Raw genomic sequence first — 23,607 nt, forward strand, 5'->3', positions numbered from 1 at the left:
CTACCACCGTACATAGGGAAAAGTCTTTCGTACATAGTAAAACCGTATTACATAGATCCACGAACCAGGGAGATCGATATATACCAGGACAAATAGCTTTATTCTCCAAACTGCTATTTTTAAAAACACACACACCCCTACCCAGCCGTACTGTTATGATGCCGATTAAACAGACATTTTTCAGAACTGTACATAGTACTCCCAACTCACTCGGCTCGATACAGTTTCCTTCAAAATAAACATACCGTAGCTTGGTGACTGAAAATTACTTTCGTTTTCTTCGACTAAAATGACTGATATTATAATCTACCGCAAATAGTTATGTTATGCCTGTGTCGACTTATAAGCATTACTGTACAAGCAGTATAAACTTTCTCGATAAGTTTACACTGGCAGGGGACAATGGAACGGAAGGGGTGAGGATGAAGGGGTAGGGGTGAGATTAACTTCAACCTTAGTTTTCAACCACAGATACTCACAATTTTGAACAGCCTATTTAGTAGTTGCAATGGTAAATTCACATGCTACCCCCCACCCACCCCCCACCCCCATCATCTCAACTTTCACAGCAAACCATTCAAAAGCTTTATGTCCTTTGTATCTGGGTGTACAAGATCCAAATTCTTCATGGCTGCAGAAGTTTGTTGTTGTTTTGCGACTGTCATTTGCTTGCCCCAAATTTAACTATTTGCCTCTTCCCTTTTCTGTTTTATACCTTATGGCACGGCCTATCTTAATCTGGTTGTATTAAATTTAACCGTGGTTGCAAAGATCATTGGCTTTTTTTTCATTCATTTCTGAAGGTGGTTTGTTTCATTCGCTCTGGTTTCCATCCAAAAGTTCCCGCTGCAAAAAAAAGTTTATGTTATATGTATTTACATATTTATGTTCATATTTACTTCACATTTCACCTCCACAACTATCTATCTGCTAGTCTGCAAATGAGGTTCTCCTACTAATACATATATTTTATCTATTTTTCTAAATAAATTTGAAAATGTGGGTAATCATTCAAACCATTAGCTCCTGAAGGAAGAGGAACTGGGAGATGGCCTACCGATTTGGCTTACAGTGTTTAAAGGTACCCGTTTTGTTGGGGGGAGGGGGGAGAATGTTGTATATGTATAATAAAGTTTGGTACAATTGTAGAGAGAAACTTAAGGAAGTAGGTATCATCATTCATGCAATACCCAAACCAGTAAGGGTTTTTTTTTTATTTTTGGGGGGGGGGCAGGGGTTATTTATGGTTAATTTTTCTTGTTCTCTTCATTTTACGATCATTAACTTTAATTTAATACATTTAGCTTGACACCGATTTAATTTTTCGCCATGTATAAATTTTCCTCTTTTTTCCTTTCTTTTTAAACAAATGGGGGAAAGTTTTTGATATCTTTCCATTATGAATTATAATCCCATTTGGATTAATATTTTAATATTTAAAAAAAAATATATATTCCCATTAACTTGCCATATATCTGCTAAGAAATCATATGGGTGTTTGTCAATATTGCAAACAATGGGGAATAAAATAAAAGGCATTTGCACACTACTTTTGGGTTTTTCCCTTAATAGCTTAATGGAGCATGTTGCATTAAACTAAAAGCTCACAGATGAGAAAGAATTGGAATTCCCTTTAGGGTGTTTTAGTAATGTTGTAGTTTTACTAGAATTTCTTTCAGTTTTCCTATTACTTGAATTTTTACATGTTTCATGAAGCAGGGCACCCATCCTAGACCCCACAATCTAGGGACTTAAATAAATGTAACATCACTCTAAGAACAGATTTATGTCAGTTTAGTCTAAATTTTGACATGTATGTACATACTCACCGACCAGAAAATATTACGCAATTTCAAGTCATAGGAAGTCACGAAGGCAGCAAAGTTTGTTGCCGATTGAAAGATTCATCGTATCAGTGAAAGAAAAAACGTAAATATTTCCAGCAAAAAGCGATGCATAGATAGAGATTTAAGTAATGAATGCAAAACGAGAAAAATGAGATAAATATTCTAGCATATTTAGCAGACTAAAGAGAATGCATTTCTTGTGTAAATCGTTTACAAATTAGTTTTAACCCATATGTTTTGTTGTTTTGTAGGTTGAATATATAACCCAAAAACAAACAAACAGCTTTATTGTTCTACATGAGGCCTGAAAATTCCATTTTTAGCTGTTGTAAATTTAGGTAAAATTTTTTAACCGTTTTTCCTGTCTGAAAAATGGCAACCTGTTTTTATGATGCACTTCACTGCCCTTTAAACATTTAATAAAGTGAAAGTAATGCTCCTCTTTAAATAGTGGTTAAAAATTTGGAATATACTGTATGTTCCAGAGGCTGGTTATTATATTATACTGAACTAGTTTATATGCAATAATTTGAAAGTGTAAAACATGACACTCTTTCTACCCTTCCGACCCATTAAGTCCATCGCAGTTAATGATCGCAATTAATGATCTATAACATAACCAGGAATCGACTCTATCGTTTGGGTTTATGTTCAGATATAGAGCACTTTAATAGGGAGATGGTGTTATTGCCAGTGGAAAAATTATCCGGGCAAATTTTGACTTTCGGTTTGATCGTCGGAAACGACCAAAATGTCTGTTCAGACTACCAAAGTCAGCATTGGAGGCTGCCTGGCAAATGACTAGGTGTTTAACATCAAATTCAGATTGGAAAAAAAAAAGGTAAAAAAAAAACAAATATTATTATTAATAAATTCAGATTGCATTGTAACTTGTGACTAAAATACTCCCAAATAGGTAAAATTATAACTTGCTATTGTCCTCAATCACTTTGGAGATGCTGTGATATATAAAAAATATTGGTAGGTCCTATGATCCCTCCCCCTGTGGAGTTTCTATTGTCCCAAAGCTGGTGTTCTATCCACCAAACCTACACATCTCGTCTACAGTGTAAATATTTCTAGTTGTTCTTTGTTCTGTTTGCTACATTTCTTTCGGAGAACCAACTGTAAAGTAAAAGTAAAGTAAAGTAAAATTTATTGATATTCATCATAAAATGACAATATATTAAAATGGACTACAGCATCTCAAAAATAAGTTAAAAAAAAAGTTATCTATGTATCATACAATTCAAAGTTTTAATACTTCTAGGTAAAAATGATCGCCTAAACCGTTCTGTTCGCATACGTGGGATCGTATGCAACTGTTCGGGCAACCAAACAGTAAGAACCCCATCCATAGTTATGGTTCATCAATGACTATTATTCATAGCAACTTTTGACAAAATATGTTCTTTTTTGTCTTTACCATCAACAGGGTCCAAACAGCAAAAGTCTTTTGCCACAGCTGAAACCGCAAGACATAAATAAGAATTGCATCGTCATCGACTTAGATGAGACTCTTGTACATAGCTCTTTCAAAGTAAGTATTTCTATGGGTGCTTGTTTTAACCAGTGTGCCCTGCCACATTCCACCCGACTAACCCCACTCTCCCCAAACCGCCAAATATCGTACAAACTGTCCGGGGGAGCTCACCGGATAGCTTTCGAGTGGACACCTCGTCAATTCAACATATTGCTAGGTTAGGTCTACCTATCGAATCCAATCTACTTGGCCTGATCAAGGGAACTGTTTGGTCCAATCTGCAATCCAAGGGTAGTGGACCAGGCCAGCTTGGGTCCAGTCTGCTGCGTACGTCCAGTCTGCTGAGTGGGTCCAGTCTGCTGAGTGGGTCCTTTCTGCTGAGTGGGGTCAATCAACTGCATGGGTCTAGTCTGCTGCATACGTTCAGTGTGTTGCATCTTTCCAGTCTACTGTGTGGGTCTAGTCTACAGCTTGGGTCCAGTTTGCTGCGTGGGTTCAGTCTGCTGTGTGGGTCCAGTTTACTGCGTTGGTCCAGTCTGCTGCGTTGGGTCCAGTCTGATTCCAGTCAACAACCCTGGTCCACATTACTGTACATTTCCTAGTCCAGACTACTGTTCCAAAGTTGCCAATTGCCAGCTTGTACTCTTTTCCCGTATTTATGTGCATGGAATTATGAGGAGATATACCAACCATTCAAACATTTGCAGGGATTGTAGGTCTCAAAAATGTATTAAAAGAAAAAAAAGACTCTTAAAATGATGTAAGAGACTTTGTGACATAAAAATAGACAGACGAGAAGAGAAACAGACAAACAGACAGGAGTCAGCAAATGTGACTTAGCTTCTACCTTTGTAAATGCTGATGCTTTTATAATGGTATGCGTCATTTGGTTTGCGTAGTCGCGACAAGGAGCACAAGAGGAACGACATCTATGGACAATCTGCCCTGGATTTGCTCAATTAAGCTTCACTTCCCGCAAACGGTGGTGATGCGGAAGGCAGTGTGTTACGCCTAACACATTTTAGAAAATTTTCATCAGCTTGTTATCTTGCACACATTATCTCAAACAAAATGTACGAAAGGGAACTCAGTATCATATATACCCCCCTTCCCCCACTCCCCCCGCATCCCGCCACCCCTAAAGCTCTGGGCCTTAGACCACTTCCCGATTGCGATAGGTCGTTCTTTCTCTTACTGTGACATACTGAGTCTCATGGGAAAGGCACTGTAGTAATGACAGAGGTAGAGTATGGCTAACACAACCTGTAGGTGTAGATATGCCTTGCATAGTATATATACAATACAATATATACATAGGTATATGTTTACACAGTGGCCAGGACAGGTATTGTTAAGTTCAACAAGAGATATGTTTACATTTGAATTTCAGTGACAAATAAACTGAGTAGCTCTAGAATGTGTCCAAGTAATGTCAACCTTGGGTGGTTCTTCACAGTGTGTTCAGTCATGCGTGTATAAATTATATATGTTGCTGCCAGTAAGCCTAGGTTAAATGTCAGCCTGTTTGTGAGAACAGAGAAGGATGGTTTGAACACAGGATACAGCCATCCAAAGAAGGAAGTTACTTCTCCAGTGACTTAACTGGTAATAACTTCCTCTATGACCTCGGTCAATTAATCCAGTCAGTTCTTACTTTATTCTGAGCTATGTTGCTATGTGCAGGCAGTGATCAGTCGATCTACAGGCCGTACAGTATTTTCACTGCCTGGTTTTGCGTCATGCAGCTCGGTTTGAAGTTAGAGACCGAACTCGGCATCTGGCTTCATGCCCAGATCTACGTACAACTACTACGAACAGCCACAAGAGAGAATGTAGATTGAGAGGAAAGTCGTTGTCACAGGTTATTTGAATTTGCTTGCCACTTACCTGTCTCCAACATGCGCACTCCGTCCCCCCCCCCCCCCCATCTGCCCGAACGACCAACTTGCAAGTCAGTGCTTTACTTCGGAAAAGATTATAAACTATTATTTAAAATGAAGTTAAGTGAGTATGAGATTTTGAAATAATTGATTAGTATCAAAAATTGACCAAAAATCTACTTTAATTTTTAACAAAAATTTTCAGAGGGTATCTGAGGTGGTATTAATTGTTATTTAGACAATTAGAGAGCTTAGTGAGCTGCCCTTAAATGTACCAGGCTCGTTAGTGTGTTGGCCTTATTGATCCTAATCGATCCTACGTGGATCAAGCGTGGATCAAGTATCTAGAGACGAGACAATCCCTTGGGACGAAGAAGTCTTTAAGTATCGTGGTGAAACTTGCCTACGATGACTCGATTTTGGTTGAATTTGTCAACATTTGCAACCAGAAGGGAACTTGACACAAACAGATGTGATGGCATAGATGTACGTTTCCTTTTTTTTTGCTCATTTTTTTCACCGTCTTGTTTTGTTATTTAAGCAGAAGTGATGGCATAGATGTACGGTTTCCTTTTTTTCGCTCATTTTTTTCACTGTCTTGTTTTGTTATTTCCCATTTCATTGCGACAGCTACAAATACGCTACCAATGAACATCGGTGTGTTGGCTCCATTTGCAATGTTGAATGTATGAATAATTAATATTAAAAAAAAATACATTTGGGTGTTGTGCATAGCACAAAATTCAACAGCATCACACTTGATTTTGTTTCGAGTTCACTTTTGGTAAAAAATAAATGTGCATTCTTCCAATGATGATGAACATACCCTGAAAACATTAAGAAGCAATTTAATGAAAAATTTCAACAAGGTGTTTAGATGTTGCCCTTTTATATACGTAAAAAAAAATTATTTGAAACCATCTTAATTCCAACTACAAATGGAGGAAATTTTTCTTCTCAACATTAAGGCAAAGTCTACCTTTTTTACGAATCATTACAGCCAAATGTTTGTTTATGAATTCTGAATTGGAGACCGAACAAGATTTGCTGACGGGATAGTGTGTTTATCTTCTTCTTTGATATATTGGTTAGCTGCATTCAGCAAGCCATGCAAGACCAAATGTGTGAAAGCATTCAGTCATGGATCACAGATGGGAAGTTTCATAAAATGGAACAGAAGATATTGACTTGGACACCAGGGTACACTGTAAGAGATTTGCAGTATATATCTTAAACAAAGTTGTCTCGTATGGCTGCGTGACGAAGACTAAGCAGTTCTCACCGTCAGTGACTGGTCAATGACTGGTCACTAGTCACTATCAGTGACTGGTCAACACCCCCCCCTCCCCCTCAAACTCCCACCCAAAGTTCTTAGAAGTGTTACAGCGACCTGGACCATCTGGGAAATATTTGGTAAATAAATCCCAATGTAACTGTAGCATCTCCCTAAGTGTATATATAGCATTCCAATCCAATGCAGTTTTTCAACACAAAGTAATTTGGTAAGGTGTTAGCACAAGCCAGATAAACAGCTCTACCTGTAAAGTTATTCGATATTATTAAGGAAATGTCGATGACTTTTGATTTACAAGCTGATTATCATTAATATTTAGCAACTTTGAGAACTTCCTGGGCGATAGGTATATTTCAGAATGGAACAGAATCGTTAGTTTCCTACTTTTAGATGGAAATGTACCTGGAGTTTGAACAAAATGGGGGGAATATATGGTAGGGTTGGCAAACGTGCTGGAAATTATTAAACAAGTGTTACATAATACCGTGTAGGAATTGGATCTTCAAACCTAGTTATGGAGGGAGAGTTGTGGTTAAGGGCAGTGGACTTGTGATCTAAGGTTTGCAGGTTCGAGTCCTGACCAGATCATTACGTTGTGTCCTTGGGCAAGGCACTTTATCTCCATTGCCTCTCTTCACCCGGGTGTATAATATGGGGACTTGCTTGGGAACTTGTAAATATAGTTGCATGTGCCCAGTTTGTTGCTGCACCCAATGGGAAGTCCCCCTGCAGGGGACACGTAGGTGTGGTGCACTGTAGTACCCCAGGAAGGATTGTTTGAATTGTGCACACTTTGGCGTGTGGGTGTGACAAGTCACCAACGACCAGGGGTCAAGTTGTAACGTCATGTGAGGGGGCCTCGGCCTCAAACAAGACTGTAAACCTTCAACTTTTAACTTCCATGGATACATACAGCGCACACACACACACAAACTTTATAGTAAGATATATACAAACTCTTCAGGCAGTTGAGGAATTTCTTTAAGTACACAATAGCTTTGAATTTCCACTAGGTTTGTAGTGATCACTGTTCAAAGGGTACATTGCCGAGGTGAGTTGTTTGTTCACTGACAGAAGACAAACAACTCTTGATGGCTTGGTTCAAATGTTATTTGTTAACTGACTTTAATTGAGTCAGTTATTTCTTTGACCAACGACGTGTATGCACGAACTGCAAAGTTGTGTACATTAAGACCTCTGCATAGTACAGTATCGGAATTTTGTTGACCTGTGCGTTTTTTCTTTCCCCCCGATCGAGTATGTAGGGACTTTTATTCCATTCTTTCTAATAAAAAAATGTGGTATTGACTAGATTATGTAGAATAGATCCCAGTCTTATTGTTAAAGTGATCTGTGTGAATTGACTGCAGAAGTGCCGCAAAATTTGAAGCCCATGACACAGGAATTTTCTTTGTGACCGTGCCACTACTGACCAATCCCCACTCCCCACTTCCCACCCACCCCCCATTATCAATCCTAAGAGTCCGTGAGAGCTACAGTTGCTTGGACTCCAAAAAAAAGTATCCTTCTGCAAGCTCAGAAAATTTTCCCACTTATTATGGAAAAAAACAAAATTCTCAGACCCCACAGGAATCTTTAGCGACCCACTTTTGTCTGCTGATCCATCGATTTGTTATACATGTATATATATATATATATGTATATATATATATATATGTATATATATATATATATATGTATATGTATATATATATATACATATACTTATACATATACATATACATACACATACACATACACCCACACATACACATATACATATACATATATATATATATATGTATATATATATATATATATATATATATATTTAATATATATCTGTCATACATACCACTTGCGACACATTCATTTCTTATATAGATATGGAGAGATTGTACTGTAGGTTTTCTGCACTTTCTAAGGCCTTTAGAGAAAAGATTGGTGATGTATAAGAGTCACAGACCAGACACATTTCAAGGCAGAGAAAACAACTGAAATCAAACGGTGGAATTATTTAGTTACAAAGTCACGTTTGTGTGAAGGAGTTAAGTCATTCATGTTTGACTGCTAACCTTCATGCTGATGGAGTTTCCATCTGCTTCCATACCATGGTTACCATGGCAATGATTCTTTTTATGAACTACACAAAAGTTCAATAAATTTGATCACTGAATATCACATTACTCTATTTTCGGTCTGGACTCGTTCATCATCACCTCAGAATATCATTCAATCTTGTCAGACTTGTGGTTCATGTTTTTATGTTAGAAGGGTGAGTAATAAATGTTTATAGGACGGATCAAGCCAGATGGAAATGATGTCTTGTTTAACTGTTTGGGTGAAAGATGGTACGTTACAGGGCAGTCGTTGTGCGCTGTATCCTGGCCTGGGTTTTGTGTTACGACTGTAAATGGCAATACATCCAGCCAACATCCATGCAATGTTGTAAACTCTTTCGTGTGTAGTTTTTTGATCGCCAGTTCATACAAGGGATATTCCTGTGTTCACATACAGTATCACACTTGCTAAATACCCGAGGTTTGCTTGTTTTGGTAAACAACATTTAAAAGTTCAAATGAAGGCACAAACAATAGTTGACTGGCAACGTCACCGCGATTGATTAGATTTAAATCCGTCCGGTATTTAATGTAGTCATTGAAAAATATGCACACCATCTGCCATTGTAATAAAGATCTGATCAAATGGTAGAATCGTTTTCAAGGTAGGGATCATCCAAAATTTATATGACATAAGGTCATGCTTAAAAGATAATGTTTAATGATTTATTGTTGACTTTAAAAAAAAAGAATTGTTAATTTGTGAGTGTTGAAAAGGTCTACTGCAATGTCAGTCTATCCCTTAGGAATTCAATCCAATTAGGGGAATTGGCAACAGGATGAGGGAATAGTAGCATATATCTGTGTAGGTAGCTTTCACACTCAATATGGTAGTCCTATACCTTTCTTTTAGAAGGGAGGGGGGGGGGCAGGGAAGGGCAGAGATGAAAAGAGAAAATAGTGTTATTGCTCAACCACAATGGTGTTAGTTCACGTATTGTTTTGAGTATCCAGCCTCCCCCCCTTCCCACCAGTGGCTTCACTCGTGGATGTAAAAATGTATTTTTTCATTTTACAGATCTTTTCATGACTGCATTAACTGATCTCCTGTTTTCTTTTATGTCTATTTTGCAGCCTATAAATAATGCAGATTTTATCGTTCCTGTGGAAATAGATGGCACAGAACATCAGGTTGGTAGTCGACATAAACCGTTGTTGTTACAGTATCAGTCCGTCAACCTTTTTTCTGTCAACTTTCTCTTCTTTTTTTATAGTTCAGCTGATTTTTTTTTTTCAGTTTTGTCCAGATGAGAATTTTGTTGCTTTGAACAAGCCAGTCCTTGGTATGTTCATATCCTGCATAATTTACAGGGCTTTGACATCCCCTCCCCCTCCTCCTCCCCCCTCCCCCCCTGTTAAAAAATCAAAGCACAGGAATTATTGAGCAGCTGGCAGATTATAGCTACATTGATCTCCTAGAAGCCCCTAAAAAATGGGCACAAACCCAACCTTCATTCTTTGGTTTATAAAAAAAATCAATAAAAGATCAATAAAAAATCAATAAAAAATCTTTGGCTTTATATGACAGAAATCTTTGTACAGAACAACTCGCCCAAACAGTTACCAAACAAATCTTGTCCTTTATTGGGAGATATCTTAGATTAGATGTCATGCCTGGGAAGCTTCTCATTTTTGTAAATCTATGATGTCATAATGCCACTAGAAACCTTTTTACTCTCTCTTGTTGTTTTTCCTTTGACATTTCTTGAGGTAAGAATGTTAATAACACTGTTGATACTGAAACCAATATCATCATTAGGTCATATATATATATATAGCTGCTTCCAATACTGTAGAATCAGCATTTGCAAAACCCATCTCCATGCATAGAGAAATAAACATTGTAATAAAAATAAAGAAGGAAACCCCCCCCCCCCCCCACAAAAAAATATCAAAGAATTGAAGCACATGTGGCTTGATGATGTCACATTTAGACTTGATTAAGTCTTCAGCCTTATGTAGGAATAAATGGTAAATCTGTTCAAACTCCCAAGGGAACAATATTTTTCTTAACTCTTTGTGAAAGTTGTTCATACATGACAGTTATCTCGGTCACGTGACAGTTATCTCCGTCACGTGACAGCTATCACTAACATGTGTCATGTGACAGTTATCTTTATCTCATATCACTTGACAGTTATCTATATCATGTGACAGTCATCTCTATCATATGACAGTTATCTCGGTCACGTGACAGTTATCTCGGTCACGTGACAGCTATCACTAACATGTGTCATGTGACAGTTATCTTTATCTCATATCACTTAACAGTTATCTATATCATGTGACAGTCATCTCTATCATATGACAGTTATCTCGGTCACGTGACAGTTATCGCCGTCACGTGACAGCTATCTCTGTCACGTGACAGCTATCTCTGTCACGTGACAGCTATCTCTATCACATATCACATGATGGTCATCTATATCACATGACAGTTGTATCTTTGATTGAAGGGTTTGTGTCTCCTGTAGTGACCCCCCCTTCCAATCCCCACCCCATAGGTAGGAAGTTGCTGATTGTTTGATGTTTGATTTGGGAAAAGTAAATTCATATGCACTTCTATCTACGTTATCGTATAAAGTATTGCAATGACTCGAGGCAGTGTCTTGACTCGGGTCAGACTCGAGTCTCCATTTTAAGGAGTCTTTTGCATGCAAAGTACTCGAATCGGCTCAATGGAGTCTCTAATTTGGTAAAGGTCAAAAGACTCGACTCAACGTAATTTGTTGTTTTCATGATAAGCAATATTCATGTTTGATATCACTACATGTGAAATCATTTGACACATCAAGAGTTTACTTTTTGTTTGTCTCATTTTCAGGTCTATGTATTGAAGAGGCCTCACGTCGACACGTTTCTCAAACGAATGGGGGAACTCTACGAGTGTGTTTTATTCACTGCCAGTCTTGCTAAGGTAACCGCCAAAAACCGTAAAGTTTGTAACCAAATTCTCAGACCAATGTATCGAGTGGTCGGAAGATCTTTATTTTGACACCAAAAAAAAGTGTATAATATATTTTTTGGGAAGAACCTGTTGGAAGGAAATTCGATCTTCCAATTTGGAAGACACAGAGGGGGGGAGTTCCATTTTGTTTAAAATGAATTCCTGCCTTCAGTGTTGTGTTGGCGAAAGATTCAGGCTGGTGAAACAAAGGACATAAAAATATTCCTTCGTTTTTGTCTTTTAATCGAGTAATAATTATATGAAAATAACTGGAAAAATGTCTTTTCACTGCATGAAATCATTTTATTTTCCTAAACCTTCTAGGCTTTCCTTTGGGGAGTTTAAAAAGACTAGAAAGCCAGAGATTTATCTGATTTTTTTTCTGCATGCAGGGTTGAAAAATCACGTCCTGATTGCTTATTTATGGGAAATATTTGAATTATTTAAAAGGTTATTTGTTTGCTTATTAATAATGCACCTGGCAACATTCAGCATATATATATAACATATACATATATTAGCAGTTGATAACTTGGAAAGGACATTTAGTTGCCTTGTTGGTTTATTTCCCTTTCATTTTCTCTCAGGATTCAACAAATCCTGAATCCCACAAAATGATTTTGAGTTGGTTAGCATCGTGATTGATCTCTAGAGTAAGGCAAAATATGTCACCAAAACCAGAACTAGCATTGTTCGATACAGTTGGCAAAAGCTTACAATGGAATGACGACCTTCCTTACTGGCTCGGAACCTCTGGACATACAATCAGCGTCCATGGACTAGTTGGTTAAGGTCGTCCGCATATATAAAGCGGGAGGCCCGGGTTCGAATCCCTGTGGGAGTTTGTTTTTCACTGTTCTGGATTTTCCAACTCATTACTGTTTCGGTTATATATAGTTGAAACGAGACTCTGTTAAATGAAATGGAATTAAATGACCAAGGCAAATGAATGTATATATACATGTATACATGATTGTATGATTATTATTAATATGATTAATAATATGTTATGTTAATAATATGTTATGATTAATATGATTTATAATATATTATTAATATGATATTATTAATGATTGTATGATTATTAATTATATGATTGTACAAGACAGTACACACTACTTGCATGGAGGTACCACAAGGCAAATGAATGCATATAAATATGCATACATATATGATTGTATGAGACATGGATTTACTGCATGGATCTTGTATATCTGGTACCTGAAGAAGAGGATAGAACAACACAAGATGGCAAAATTTAAGAAAAACAACATGACTAAGGAAACCTGAATAGGTCAAAGGTCACTTGTGGAAAAGTCGTTATGCAAGAAGGTTTTGGAAACCTGATGGGTATCGATAAATCACAGCGCTTCATTCCAAGCCATAAACCAATATTTTAGCAAAATGCCCACGTGACCGAAATTTGATGATTTTGCTGATACTCCAACAAATTGTCTATTCATATTCAAAAACAAAAGTCGTAGAAAGTGTTAGCTCTGTAACGCAAGTGGTTTGGATATGTTGACCAGGAAGTAGGCCAGGAGGGGTGGGGGGGGGGTTTGTGTGGGTGAAGGGTGCACAATGCTAAAAATGTGACCAGTTAGTGGGCTAGCTAGATGAGAAAGTGCAAAGGTAATGAGAAAGTGTTGTCATTTTTAAATACCCACATTGGATCTTTGAGGTGTGTGGGTGGGTGAGTATATGTGGGTGTGATAACAGTAATTGAGTTGTGAAAACACACGTTTGTTTATAAATTTTCAAAAAGGGAAGAGAAGTTTTTTTCTTAAATGTTATATTTTTCATGAAGCCTGTCAAATACTACATTGAATATTAGACAAATTGTTGAAAACTTTTCACTTTTTGAGGTGGAATCAATTTAGGAATTAGTAGCAGAATGATCACTTAGATATCTCACAGACCACCCACCAACAATTGACATGTTACTTGGCAAAATGATGCTTAGCCTGCAACAACCCTTATCCTGAAATTGTTAATTATTGAGATAAATGTCACGTACAGTAGCAGTGCGAAAATATTTTGCTTCCTCAATTCACAACACCCCCTGCCACCTTACATGCCACTAGCAAAGTCTCACTAGCAAATCACCATTTGGCAGTTACTTTCTTCTTAGTTTTATAATACTTTAACATTTAAACAAGTGGCAATTTTGTCAAGGGAGAACATTCTAAAATAATTAATTGTTTATTAAAGTTTATGTTAGTATAAGGGTTGATCTGCAGTGTGGAAGTTTAATAGTACAAATCTAATTGTTCAGATTTCAGTTTAAAGCAGAAGTGTTGCTTTGTAATGCAAGTACTCTAAGAAAGAGGGAATTTGGGGGGGGGGGGGTGGTGCTGCGGGGGTGAGGGGGGAATTATCAAAACTCTCTCCTTTCATTGGTAGTGTTCTTCAGATTATTTGTCCTTACACAGTTTGTACTATTTCATGCCCTTAACATTTGGCAGAGCTATTGGTGGTAGCCTACAAGCACAACCAACCTCACATGGCGATTGACAATTCTGGTCTACCGCCCTCTTTGTATGTTTTTACTCACTCCTCCCTCAATCAACCAACAACAAAATATATTGATAAGCTTGCTTCAGGTGCTTACATTTTAACTATTTCCAATTGTAAGGTTATAGCCTAAGAAAGCCTCCTACCTCCTATCACCCCTCCGCTCTGCTCTATCCCCCCTCCCCCCCCCCACACCCTACAACCAGAAAAGAATACTACGTTACTAGTAAGGCCTGCTAAGCCATCTTTTGCTTTCTCCTCCAGTACGCTGACCCAGTTGTAGACCTTCTCGACAAATGGGGTATGTTCAGATCAAGACTTTTTAGGGAATCGTGCGTTTTTTACAGAGGGAATTATGTAAAGGTAAGTCCTCCATTCTCCGGGCACATCGGAGAAGAAACATTTTAAGTTTTAATTTACACTACGTGGTGAAAGATTGTCTGGGTGACGAAACGTTGAGAATCGAATTGAATGCAACGATTACCTCGTTGTTTTAATCTTCGTTGGTGACGACAAACCTGGACGGGTGTCTTAAGTTTGATAAAAAAGGCATTGTTTTAAGTTATTACCGGATAGGTTTGGTAACACTATTTTTACCTGATGTTAATGTCACTAAACAAGAAAAACATGACACTTTTGATGGAAAAGACCCCGAATATTATCAACAAAGTTATGGAAAAAATTTGAAGAAACAGGTTGCTGATTACGGCCACATGTGTATTCTGCTTCGATAATTGACCAACAAAACCTTTTCTTGTTTTCGTCCGGTGCGCTTCTGTTCTGATGCCAAAGCCCCTTTGGTTGTTGATGAGTTCGGTAAACTCTAGTAATCAAGGATAAAACTGATCAGGTTAAAGAGAGAAATCTCTCCAAGCTTTGACATGAGCATACCCTCTCAACGTCTCTTACATGTAAATGCATGTGAGTACAAAATTATCTGATCGTAGCCCGTCGTCATAGATACCATCTTCAAAAGATACGAGGCAGGTAGTTTTCCCTCCCAACGATGTTTTCCCAGTTTCAGTGGGCAGTAAATTTACATAAAATCCATTAGACCGTCTGTCCTTGCCCTTCCGACTGGTTGCGGCGATGGTCCCCCCATTCCCCCCCAATGCACGACGAGAATCCTCACCCACCAGCACGGCTAGATGAATAGATAGACCCTGGAAATAAGGAAATAATTCCCTCTTATTGTCGACAAGGATGAGGAATAAATAAATGATACCAGAGCTTACAGGCCAGCGCCTCTCACATTTTACGTCAGTCCCACAAGATGACTTACTCCTCGAGGGTTCCACGTAGTTAAGATCTGAAGATCAGATATTGAGGAGATGTGAGTTACTTTCAGGTTCGACAAACATCCTCCCTCGAACGTTAGAGATTGTAGCCGTTGTGATGTGGCATCGCATCATCAGAGGTGTCGCATTTCAACTTTGTTGTCAGAGTGGTTATGACGGAACACTTTCAACGGTATTCAAAATAACTTGGGAAGAAGTAGCCACTACAAAATTATTCTGAAAGTAGGTTTTGTTTTATAACAAGTTTACCAAATGTATGACTTAAGTTCTCCTCCAAATAAGATGAGAATTGATTGAATCACCCCCTACAGATTCTGGGTAGTTAAAAAATAATTTTTTTATATATGTTTTTTTTTTATGAATGTTACCTAATAAGTAACTGGTAACTTCCGTCCTTGCTTAAAGCCTGTTTTTATTCCCAGAAAACTTGAAATGATAATTCTTCACCCAGAGCTAACAAGCTCATAGAAAATCGTCAAAAGTGTTTTCTCTTGCATTGGATATTTGAATAATATTTTTATGGGTATTTACAATTTGAGACGTTTTCCAAACTTTACAAAAGTCAGTTTTTTTTTTATTTGCTCTTTGAAAGCCTCCCTGTTACCTCTTCTTCATATTGTGCTTACTATTTTCCTTTTTTTGTTGTTTTGTTTGTTTCTTTTTTCGTTTTTAAAAGCCTCCAAAAATTCATGTGACTCTTTCTAGACGGGACATACCTCCTCCTGCACTTTTAACCTCCTCTGTTTCTTGTCCTCTTAAATTCTTCTGCAAAAGCATAAACCAGAAACTTGATTTTCTTCTTTTTTTTGTTTCCTTTTGCATCTTACAGGATCTGAGTAAGTTAGGCAGAAAATTGGAGAGGATAGTCATCATCGATAATTCTCCAGCTTCGTACATCTTCCACCAGGATAATGCAGTAAGTCCCTGCACGAACTAGATCTAAATATATCGAATGAAAAAAGAATTATATTACTAAGGTCCCGGAAATATCCTTATTTTGTGACCCTTATGTGCATGTGAGAGAAAACCTTCACTTCGGGTGACCGACCATCCAATTGTCAGTTTATGCTGTTTTATTTATTTTTTATTTTTTTACAATGTGGAAGACCACATTAGATGGCATAAAACACCTGTGAAGTTCTCCTCCAGGGGTGAAAACCCCTCCTTACTCTAAGCTATCCAGGGGATTTGATTCGCAACCTCCCAAGATGCTAGATTTTGTTGCTTTATAAAGGCCCGGTCACACTACAGCGATATTTTATCGGAATACGGTCCGATTTTTCCGATTTTAGGACGAAAAGTGAGGTTTGTGGTAGTGAATGTAATGGGTGCAGTGGAGTATTCGAATACCTACTCCAAATCTGAGGGGTTCTGGAACGGACTACATTCTGAAGTGACGTCACATCGAAAAACGATAAAAATCAGAAGAGAAATCGGATAGCTAACCGATAAAAGGAAACGGAGTCAATATCAAAAGTTAGGAGATGGCTATTTCACATCGGAATGGCTCAACAGATAGCAAATCAGGTCCTTTATCACTGTGGCTAGAAAACCCGAACGAAAAACTGTCTGTTTTGATTCCTCTGGGAAAATCGGATAGTATTCCGATAAAAAATTGGTATAGTGTGACCGGGCCTTTACTCTAAGCTATCCAGGGGATTTGATTCACAACCTCCCAAGATGCTAGATTTCATTCCTTAGTAATGACTGCCTTTATCAAGTCGGCCATAGCACTGGTAAACTTCCAAGCAGTGATTAGCATTTTGATTTGGCTTGAAAGCAATCTTTCAAAACTCCCAGAAAAAAAAAAACAGGAAACCATGTGTGTTTCAGTCACAGAAACTTTGCAAGATAGGTGAAAAATTGACAGAAAAAAAGGCCAATTGAGATATCGCATTATGTTACTAATCTGTTAATTTTTGTTGGCCTCATTAAAATTCAAGAATTGATTCAAACTCTTACATTTTATCATCAAAAACAGATTCTTTAGGTAAAAAAAATTAAATTTAAAAGAAGACACAATCACGGCATTGTTCGTCTATGGGGTGCCTATGCAATGTCAACTCACCCCCAAACAATATCACTCCAATTGGAAAGATTTAACGTTTCCTTCACACACACAACGCTGAAGGCTTGATCTAGTCTAAATAGTTTCTCGCTATATTTATTACAATGTTTATTTTATGGAAAGTCTATGGGTTTGCAAATGCTGAATCTAAAAATATTGAAGCTCCTTTAAGGCATTGAAGACTCGCCCCAAACGGCGTGCTGCGCTCTGAAAAAGTTTACTTTCCATTGCTTGCAAGTGAAGTTTTCTTCTTATCCCTAAGAAATGCAGACAGTAATGAAATGTGATACCTTGTTATCTTTTATCTAGACCTGAGATGTCCATCGCTTCTATGTACACTGTGTTGTGGGTATTGCCCGTAGCTGTATGTGTATGAATTGACTGTGGCTAGTGTCTAATTACCGACAGTAGCAAGCTGTGTGTGTATTTTCTTGGATCGATGGTGGTCTGTAACACTTCTGTTACACCTCATTCGAAAATAGGTCAGATTACCGACATGAGACGTTTCTTTGTGCGCGAGTCTTCACACCCTTTAACATGAGGACCTAATGATAAGATTGGTTTAATTGTTAACATTTTACCTGGAAATTTGAAAAAAATAAAAGAAAAAAAATGAAGGGTTTTCAGGTCCTAGTGCCACTATGACATCACAGAGTTTCAACAAGACAGAACCCAGACACGACATTTATACTGGAATTTCTCCCGAGCTGTACAAAGATTTATCTTAGCTGTTTGAGGGAGTTTTCTTCACAAAGACCTCTGTCATATAAACCAAAGATGATGGTTGGGTTTGTTACCCCCCCCCCCCCCGGTGACAGGGCCTTTCACCCTGAAATATCAGATGAAACCTACAAGATTCTTTTACTCGCTGCCAATCCAGTGAACCTCGTCGTACTAGCATTTTGTACCAACCAATCACAGGCGATGGAAAGCGATGTAACATAAATAGGTCGAGTGGTGCTAACGTCAAAATTTTTACTTCGGGAGGCCCAGTCTGGAAGAGGGTTTGCTCCTTGCATACCTTGAAGGAACCTAGAGAAATGATAAAATGTTTTTCTTAGTTGTTTATGAGTGGCCAGTCTACATTGACTACATTGTTTATGACACAGCTATGCTATCTTGTGTTTGACACAAATACCTGAGGCGTCAACTGTCAAAAATATCAGACTGATTATGTGTAAAGAAATCTTTGGAGTGGGAGAGTAACATTATTTTGTCATTTATTAAGTATCCTTTTGCATCATATGAAACTTGGGTGAGATCCCTGGGTGTTTAACACAGGATGCGAGTGTTTTTTTTTTTTCACTTCCTAACGGTAACCTCTACCCACGGAAAGTGGTCATATCGGGATCAGCTCAATAAGCATTGCACAGAACTTGTTAATTCTCCTGGTTACTGGTCCGAATGCCGTTTAAAATCCAATAAATTTGTTTTGCCTTTTCCAAAAATATTATAACAAATTATGTGAATTATTGGTAAACCCTCAAAATGACTCCCAGATGTTATGAAAGTAAGCTAGTAGTTTATGCAAAGTTGCACACTGTAGCTCTTGTAGGCTTAGAGTTTCAGAATTTTAGGCCACTCCATAAAAAACTTTCAAGTTTGCCGACACCCTAACCAACTAGGCCATGATTGTATGTCCAGAGGTTGGAAATTAGTAAGGAAGGTCATCGTTCCTATGTAGGCATTTTCCACCTGTATCAAATAATGCTAGTTCTGTTTTGCTGACTTATTTGCCTTACTCTAGAGATCAATCATGGTGCTCATCAACACAAAATCATTTTTGAATCATAAGGCTGGATCTCGAATGAGATACTTTTATATATTTATAGATATAAATATATAAATATATTTTTACAAAGATTCAGATGTTCACTTCCTGTTGCAAAAAATGCTCAATACATAGAAGTAGAGCAAGTACATAATATCTCATTGTCTGATGATCGCCACACACTGCAGGCTTGAAACTCGAGTAACAACATGTTACCGTATAGGTATTATATTATATATATAGATATATGATATAGATGAGACTTTCTTCAGCTTGTTTCAGATTATCACTTGCTCTGTAAACTAATACATCAGAAATCTGCAGACTTTTGCTCTTTTTTTACCAATAAAGACCCTCCCTCTCTTTCTTTCCTCAGATCCCTGTTAACTCGTGGTTTGACGACATGAACGACCAGGAACTTCTGGACATCCTCCCACTGCTTGAAAACCTCTCGCAGGTGGACGATATTTACAAAGTACTCCGCAAGGAGAATCACAACCACATACAACATTAAAGGGGATACAGAAAAGGCGCAGAATTCGTTGTTTTTTTTTAAATTTTAAAATATTGAGCCGATGGGCAAACAGACTCACAGGTTCAGTATGTCTCTTTGTGGTAGTCCATACTGAGAGAGAGAGATAGAGAGAGACAGTGCATTTAAAGGAATATATATTTATAGATATATATATGTACTGCAGATGTAGTGGAACTGGTACATGATACACAAAACGATTATAGAAATCCACTACCATTTTGCTTCAACGGAAGCAATGAAGGGAAGAAGAATGGTCCCTTTCTGTAAGCTGTAAGCCAAACGGATAAGTATCGTAGGTGGAAGAAAGTCGTCTCGTTTAGCCTCGGTCAAGCAACTGCATGTGAAGTGGTCAGATATTGAGATAAGGGGCTCTTTCTTCCAAGAACAGAATTACATTCGAGTGTCTCTGATGTTGTTGTTTTTTCATCTGATGATGACAGAGCTTCATCCCTGGCCAAATAAAGCAGAAGGAAAGAATGTTTGGCATTTACCGGAAAACAACGGGAGGCATCATTATCAAAGGCGAGGCCATCCCATTAACCATCTTTTTATTGAATGGAGACGTCTATACTTCTATCACAAGTTGCTATGGATACATGACTGGTCCGTTATCTCTCTGCCTATGAAATGTTGATGTGAAAAGGAAGAGATTAGATCGAGCAAAGACGTAAAGGTAGACATTTTTCATCAATGGAATCGAATGTGTCAAATTTCCGTAATTGTTTTTTTTTTGGGGGGGTTGGTTTTCTGAAGTCTCCCTAAGTGATGGGGGTATTTTCATATTGTGATTCCTCAAATAGGTTCTCTACACCTCATTTTCTCTGGTAAAATTGTCATCAGTGTAAATGTGTCAGTTTACATGTCAAGAGCAGAACAAAACTAGAACCAAGTATGTAAAGACTACGTGCATCGGTGGTCACAAATTTCCTCGGATATCAGAGGTCCGATAATCCGATTAAAAGATACTGTTTGCGTGATTAAATGTTCTGGTAATGTAAATACATTGCTGGTCTAAGTTGTCAGTAAACTACTGCATGCAGTTTTTACTTATCCCAACTAGATATCAAAAAAATCTTGGTAATAAAAAAGCATACTTTTTGAGGAGTAGTGTAAGAATTTTTTTTTCGTTTCATAATCATTGGGATTATTCATTTTATTTCAAGAACCTCTGTTTAGTGTAGAATTGTTAGGTTACTGTTAGGTTTTGCCATAGGAGTTAGGCTCACAGTTTAACACACCTAGTTCTGTAATGTGATTGGTTATCCCTTGAAGGTAAGGCTTGGAAGTTAACCGACTAAGTTGACAGCTCTCCAACTTTCTGATAAGGCTTGCAAGCTAAAGCAGTGGTTATGCTTCATGAATATTTATAAGCAGTGGTTATGCCTCATGAATATTGATAAGCAATGGTTACGCCTCATGAATATTAATAAGCAATAGTTATGCCTTATGAGTATTCATAAGCAGTGGTTTTGCTTCCTGATTCCTCTAACCCCCGACTATCTGATCATCTTTTATAGTTTTCATGTAACCATGTCAGTCTTTACAGAGAGTTTCAGCTTGGCGGCACAAATTGTTAAATTAAGTCTAAGCCGTTTGGCGACAACTATGGCAAATTCCAAAGACAATATCTCATTCTATCTGTTGATCGTTTGAGTTATTGCTAGAACCTACCACCCAAGCCCATTGAAAAAGGATCACAGGAAACCCGCTGGTGTAAATCATCCGGCAATAATTATTGGTGAGTGTTAAACAAGAGTTTATATCATATATCATCGTTCATGAAATTGCCATGAAAATGATCTGTCAATTATTTAGTATTAAAGGATGATCAGTTTTCTAGCAAAGAGAAAGTGAAAGAGATTTAATCAGCTGCTGTGGGAATTATTGAACATTTTTACAAAATATTTGATGATTGAAAAAAAAAAAACTAGGCCCTCTGTACTTAAAACTTGTTGAATTGTTCAAAAATGTCAAGTTGGTTTTGCTTATTTCACATAATTTCAGCAATTTTTTTTTCAAATGTAGGTAATTAACAAAACCAAGATGTTCCTGTTTTGGAGAAAGGTTGAAAGGGGGGGGGGCAGGTATGGAATAACCCGGGTAACCATGGAAATGAAGTTATATGATTTGTAGAGATGATGTCCCAACTGGGATGGGAGCCGAATTTGGATTCGTTAGCAAGATTGGTGACCAGTAGCAGGTTAACTAATTGGCCAATAAATTAACTGCCGAACACATCGACCATCCAAGAACCAAACAAAATGTTTAAGATGTACCACCAACACTGCAAGGGTTGAGAACGATTTGTATTTCTTGTGATTTGCCAACATTGGAAGGTTACCTTGCTCAAAGAGTTCTGCTTCGTAGGACAGGTGCTAAAAAAAAACCCTACAGATTCTTATAAGAATGTGACACATGTGACAATCTTGGTGACAATTTTCATCCCGATGTCACCACACCCCCCCTCACCCCCACCCAGCCCCCCAATTTGCTAGAAAACCAGGAGTGGCCATTTTTCTACTTAAGAGACTTGTACAAGTTTCTTAGGTTTAACCTCCAGGAATTTAACTCCTGGAAACTATTGGTTCTGTTTAGCATAATCAGTGTTAGGGTTTAAACCCAAGAGTTACTGAAAGTGTTTGACAATATCTCTTATGAATCAAAATCAATGGAAGATTTTAAACAATAGTCCATTGTAGTTGTTGATGGTGCATTGTCAATGTTTTCTGTGGGGTAAGGGATGAGAATGGGGTTAGGGAGGGGTGGCAGGAAAAAAGTGTCTTTAAAATGGAAGTGATGGTGACGGAATCACATGTCAGGGATAAAGTAATTGATATTCAACGGAATTAGTGAAACGGCCGTGCTAGAGTGTATAGTTTATATATATCTTCCTTCAAGGGGGGAAAGGAACGGTTTTGGAGAAAGAAATAGTCAAGATGCAAAAAGAAGAAGAAAAAGATATGTTTCACTTCACATTGAGAGTGAAGGGTAGAGAGAGAAAAAAAAAATACTGTAAATTTATATTGTACTTTGAATTTTAGAATTACACATAATTTTTTTTTTTTTTTTTTTTTTTTTTGTGTGTCTATATGCAAACATTTTTTAACCAAATAATTTTGTAACTTTTCTTAAGGGGTGAAAACAAAGCTTTTTAAATGAAAGTTGTTCAAGATCTTTTTTGAAGTCAAGGTTGGGGGGGGGGGAGTGAGTGGACTGCAGATTCTGTTGGTTGCATTGTGGTCGATTAATTGATAAATAGCTTGATTGATTGATCAATCTGCGATATAAAGTGAGTGAGAGAGATATTTTCTCAAGGAACTCGCCCAGAAGGAAGTGATTGATATTTTGTACTTTATTCGCATAATTGGTTGCATCTGTAAAGCTTTTTTTTGTGCTTTGTTTTGTAATTTTTTAAAGCTTTTCAGAATACTTTATAGTCAACAAGCTTCTTAGTCTTTGATGCGCCCCTTACCCCCTCCACTCCCCCCTGATCAACCTTCAAATGAATATATTGTGTGGAATGACTTTGATAAATGTGTAATATGCATAGTAGTGTTATATGAATATTCAGTTTGTAGTGTATCTGCTTATTTTGCTCTTCCCACTTTTTGTTGGAAATTGTTATAAATCTCTCTTTTTTTTTTATATCATATGTTCTTCCTTTATCAAAATGTCGTTTTTAGTTCGTATTTGTCAGCGTTTTTTGATGAGAACAAGTTCTTTGTATAGTTGCTGCAAAAATGAAACGCTGGTTTTATAACTCTTTTTTGTTTCAGAGTTTTAATTTCAGTATCACATGACCCCTCTATCAATTGTTTTACCTAAATCTGAAGATACACTTTTCAAAAAA

The 23,607-nt window shown here is 37.5% G+C and overlaps 1 protein-coding gene across 3 annotated transcripts in view; it reads left to right on the forward strand.

The window, feature by feature from the left end:
- The window catches only part of LOC139964447 (carboxy-terminal domain RNA polymerase II polypeptide A small phosphatase 1-like), a 43,949-nt gene extending 22,285 nt beyond the window's left edge, over positions 1–21,664 (forward strand). For all 3 annotated transcript variants that reach the window (XM_071966009.1, XM_071966007.1, XM_071966008.1), the window contains 6 exons: positions 3,283–3,387; positions 9,699–9,755; positions 11,449–11,541; positions 14,350–14,448; positions 16,213–16,299; positions 19,599–21,664. In XM_071966009.1, coding sequence (XP_071822110.1) covers positions 3,283–3,387; positions 9,699–9,755; positions 11,449–11,541; positions 14,350–14,448; positions 16,213–16,299; positions 19,599–19,736 — 579 coding nt within the window. In that variant the 3' untranslated portion in view covers positions 19,737–21,664. The remainder of the gene's footprint in view (positions 1–3,282; positions 3,388–9,698; positions 9,756–11,448; positions 11,542–14,349; positions 14,449–16,212; positions 16,300–19,598) is intronic.
- The last annotated feature ends 1,943 nt before the right edge of the window (positions 21,665–23,607 follow it).

Source organism: Apostichopus japonicus, chromosome 23 (genome assembly GCF_037975245.1).
Source record: "Apostichopus japonicus isolate 1M-3 chromosome 23, ASM3797524v1, whole genome shotgun sequence".
Taxonomy (NCBI): Eukaryota; Metazoa; Echinodermata; class Holothuroidea; order Aspidochirotida; family Stichopodidae; genus Apostichopus; species Apostichopus japonicus.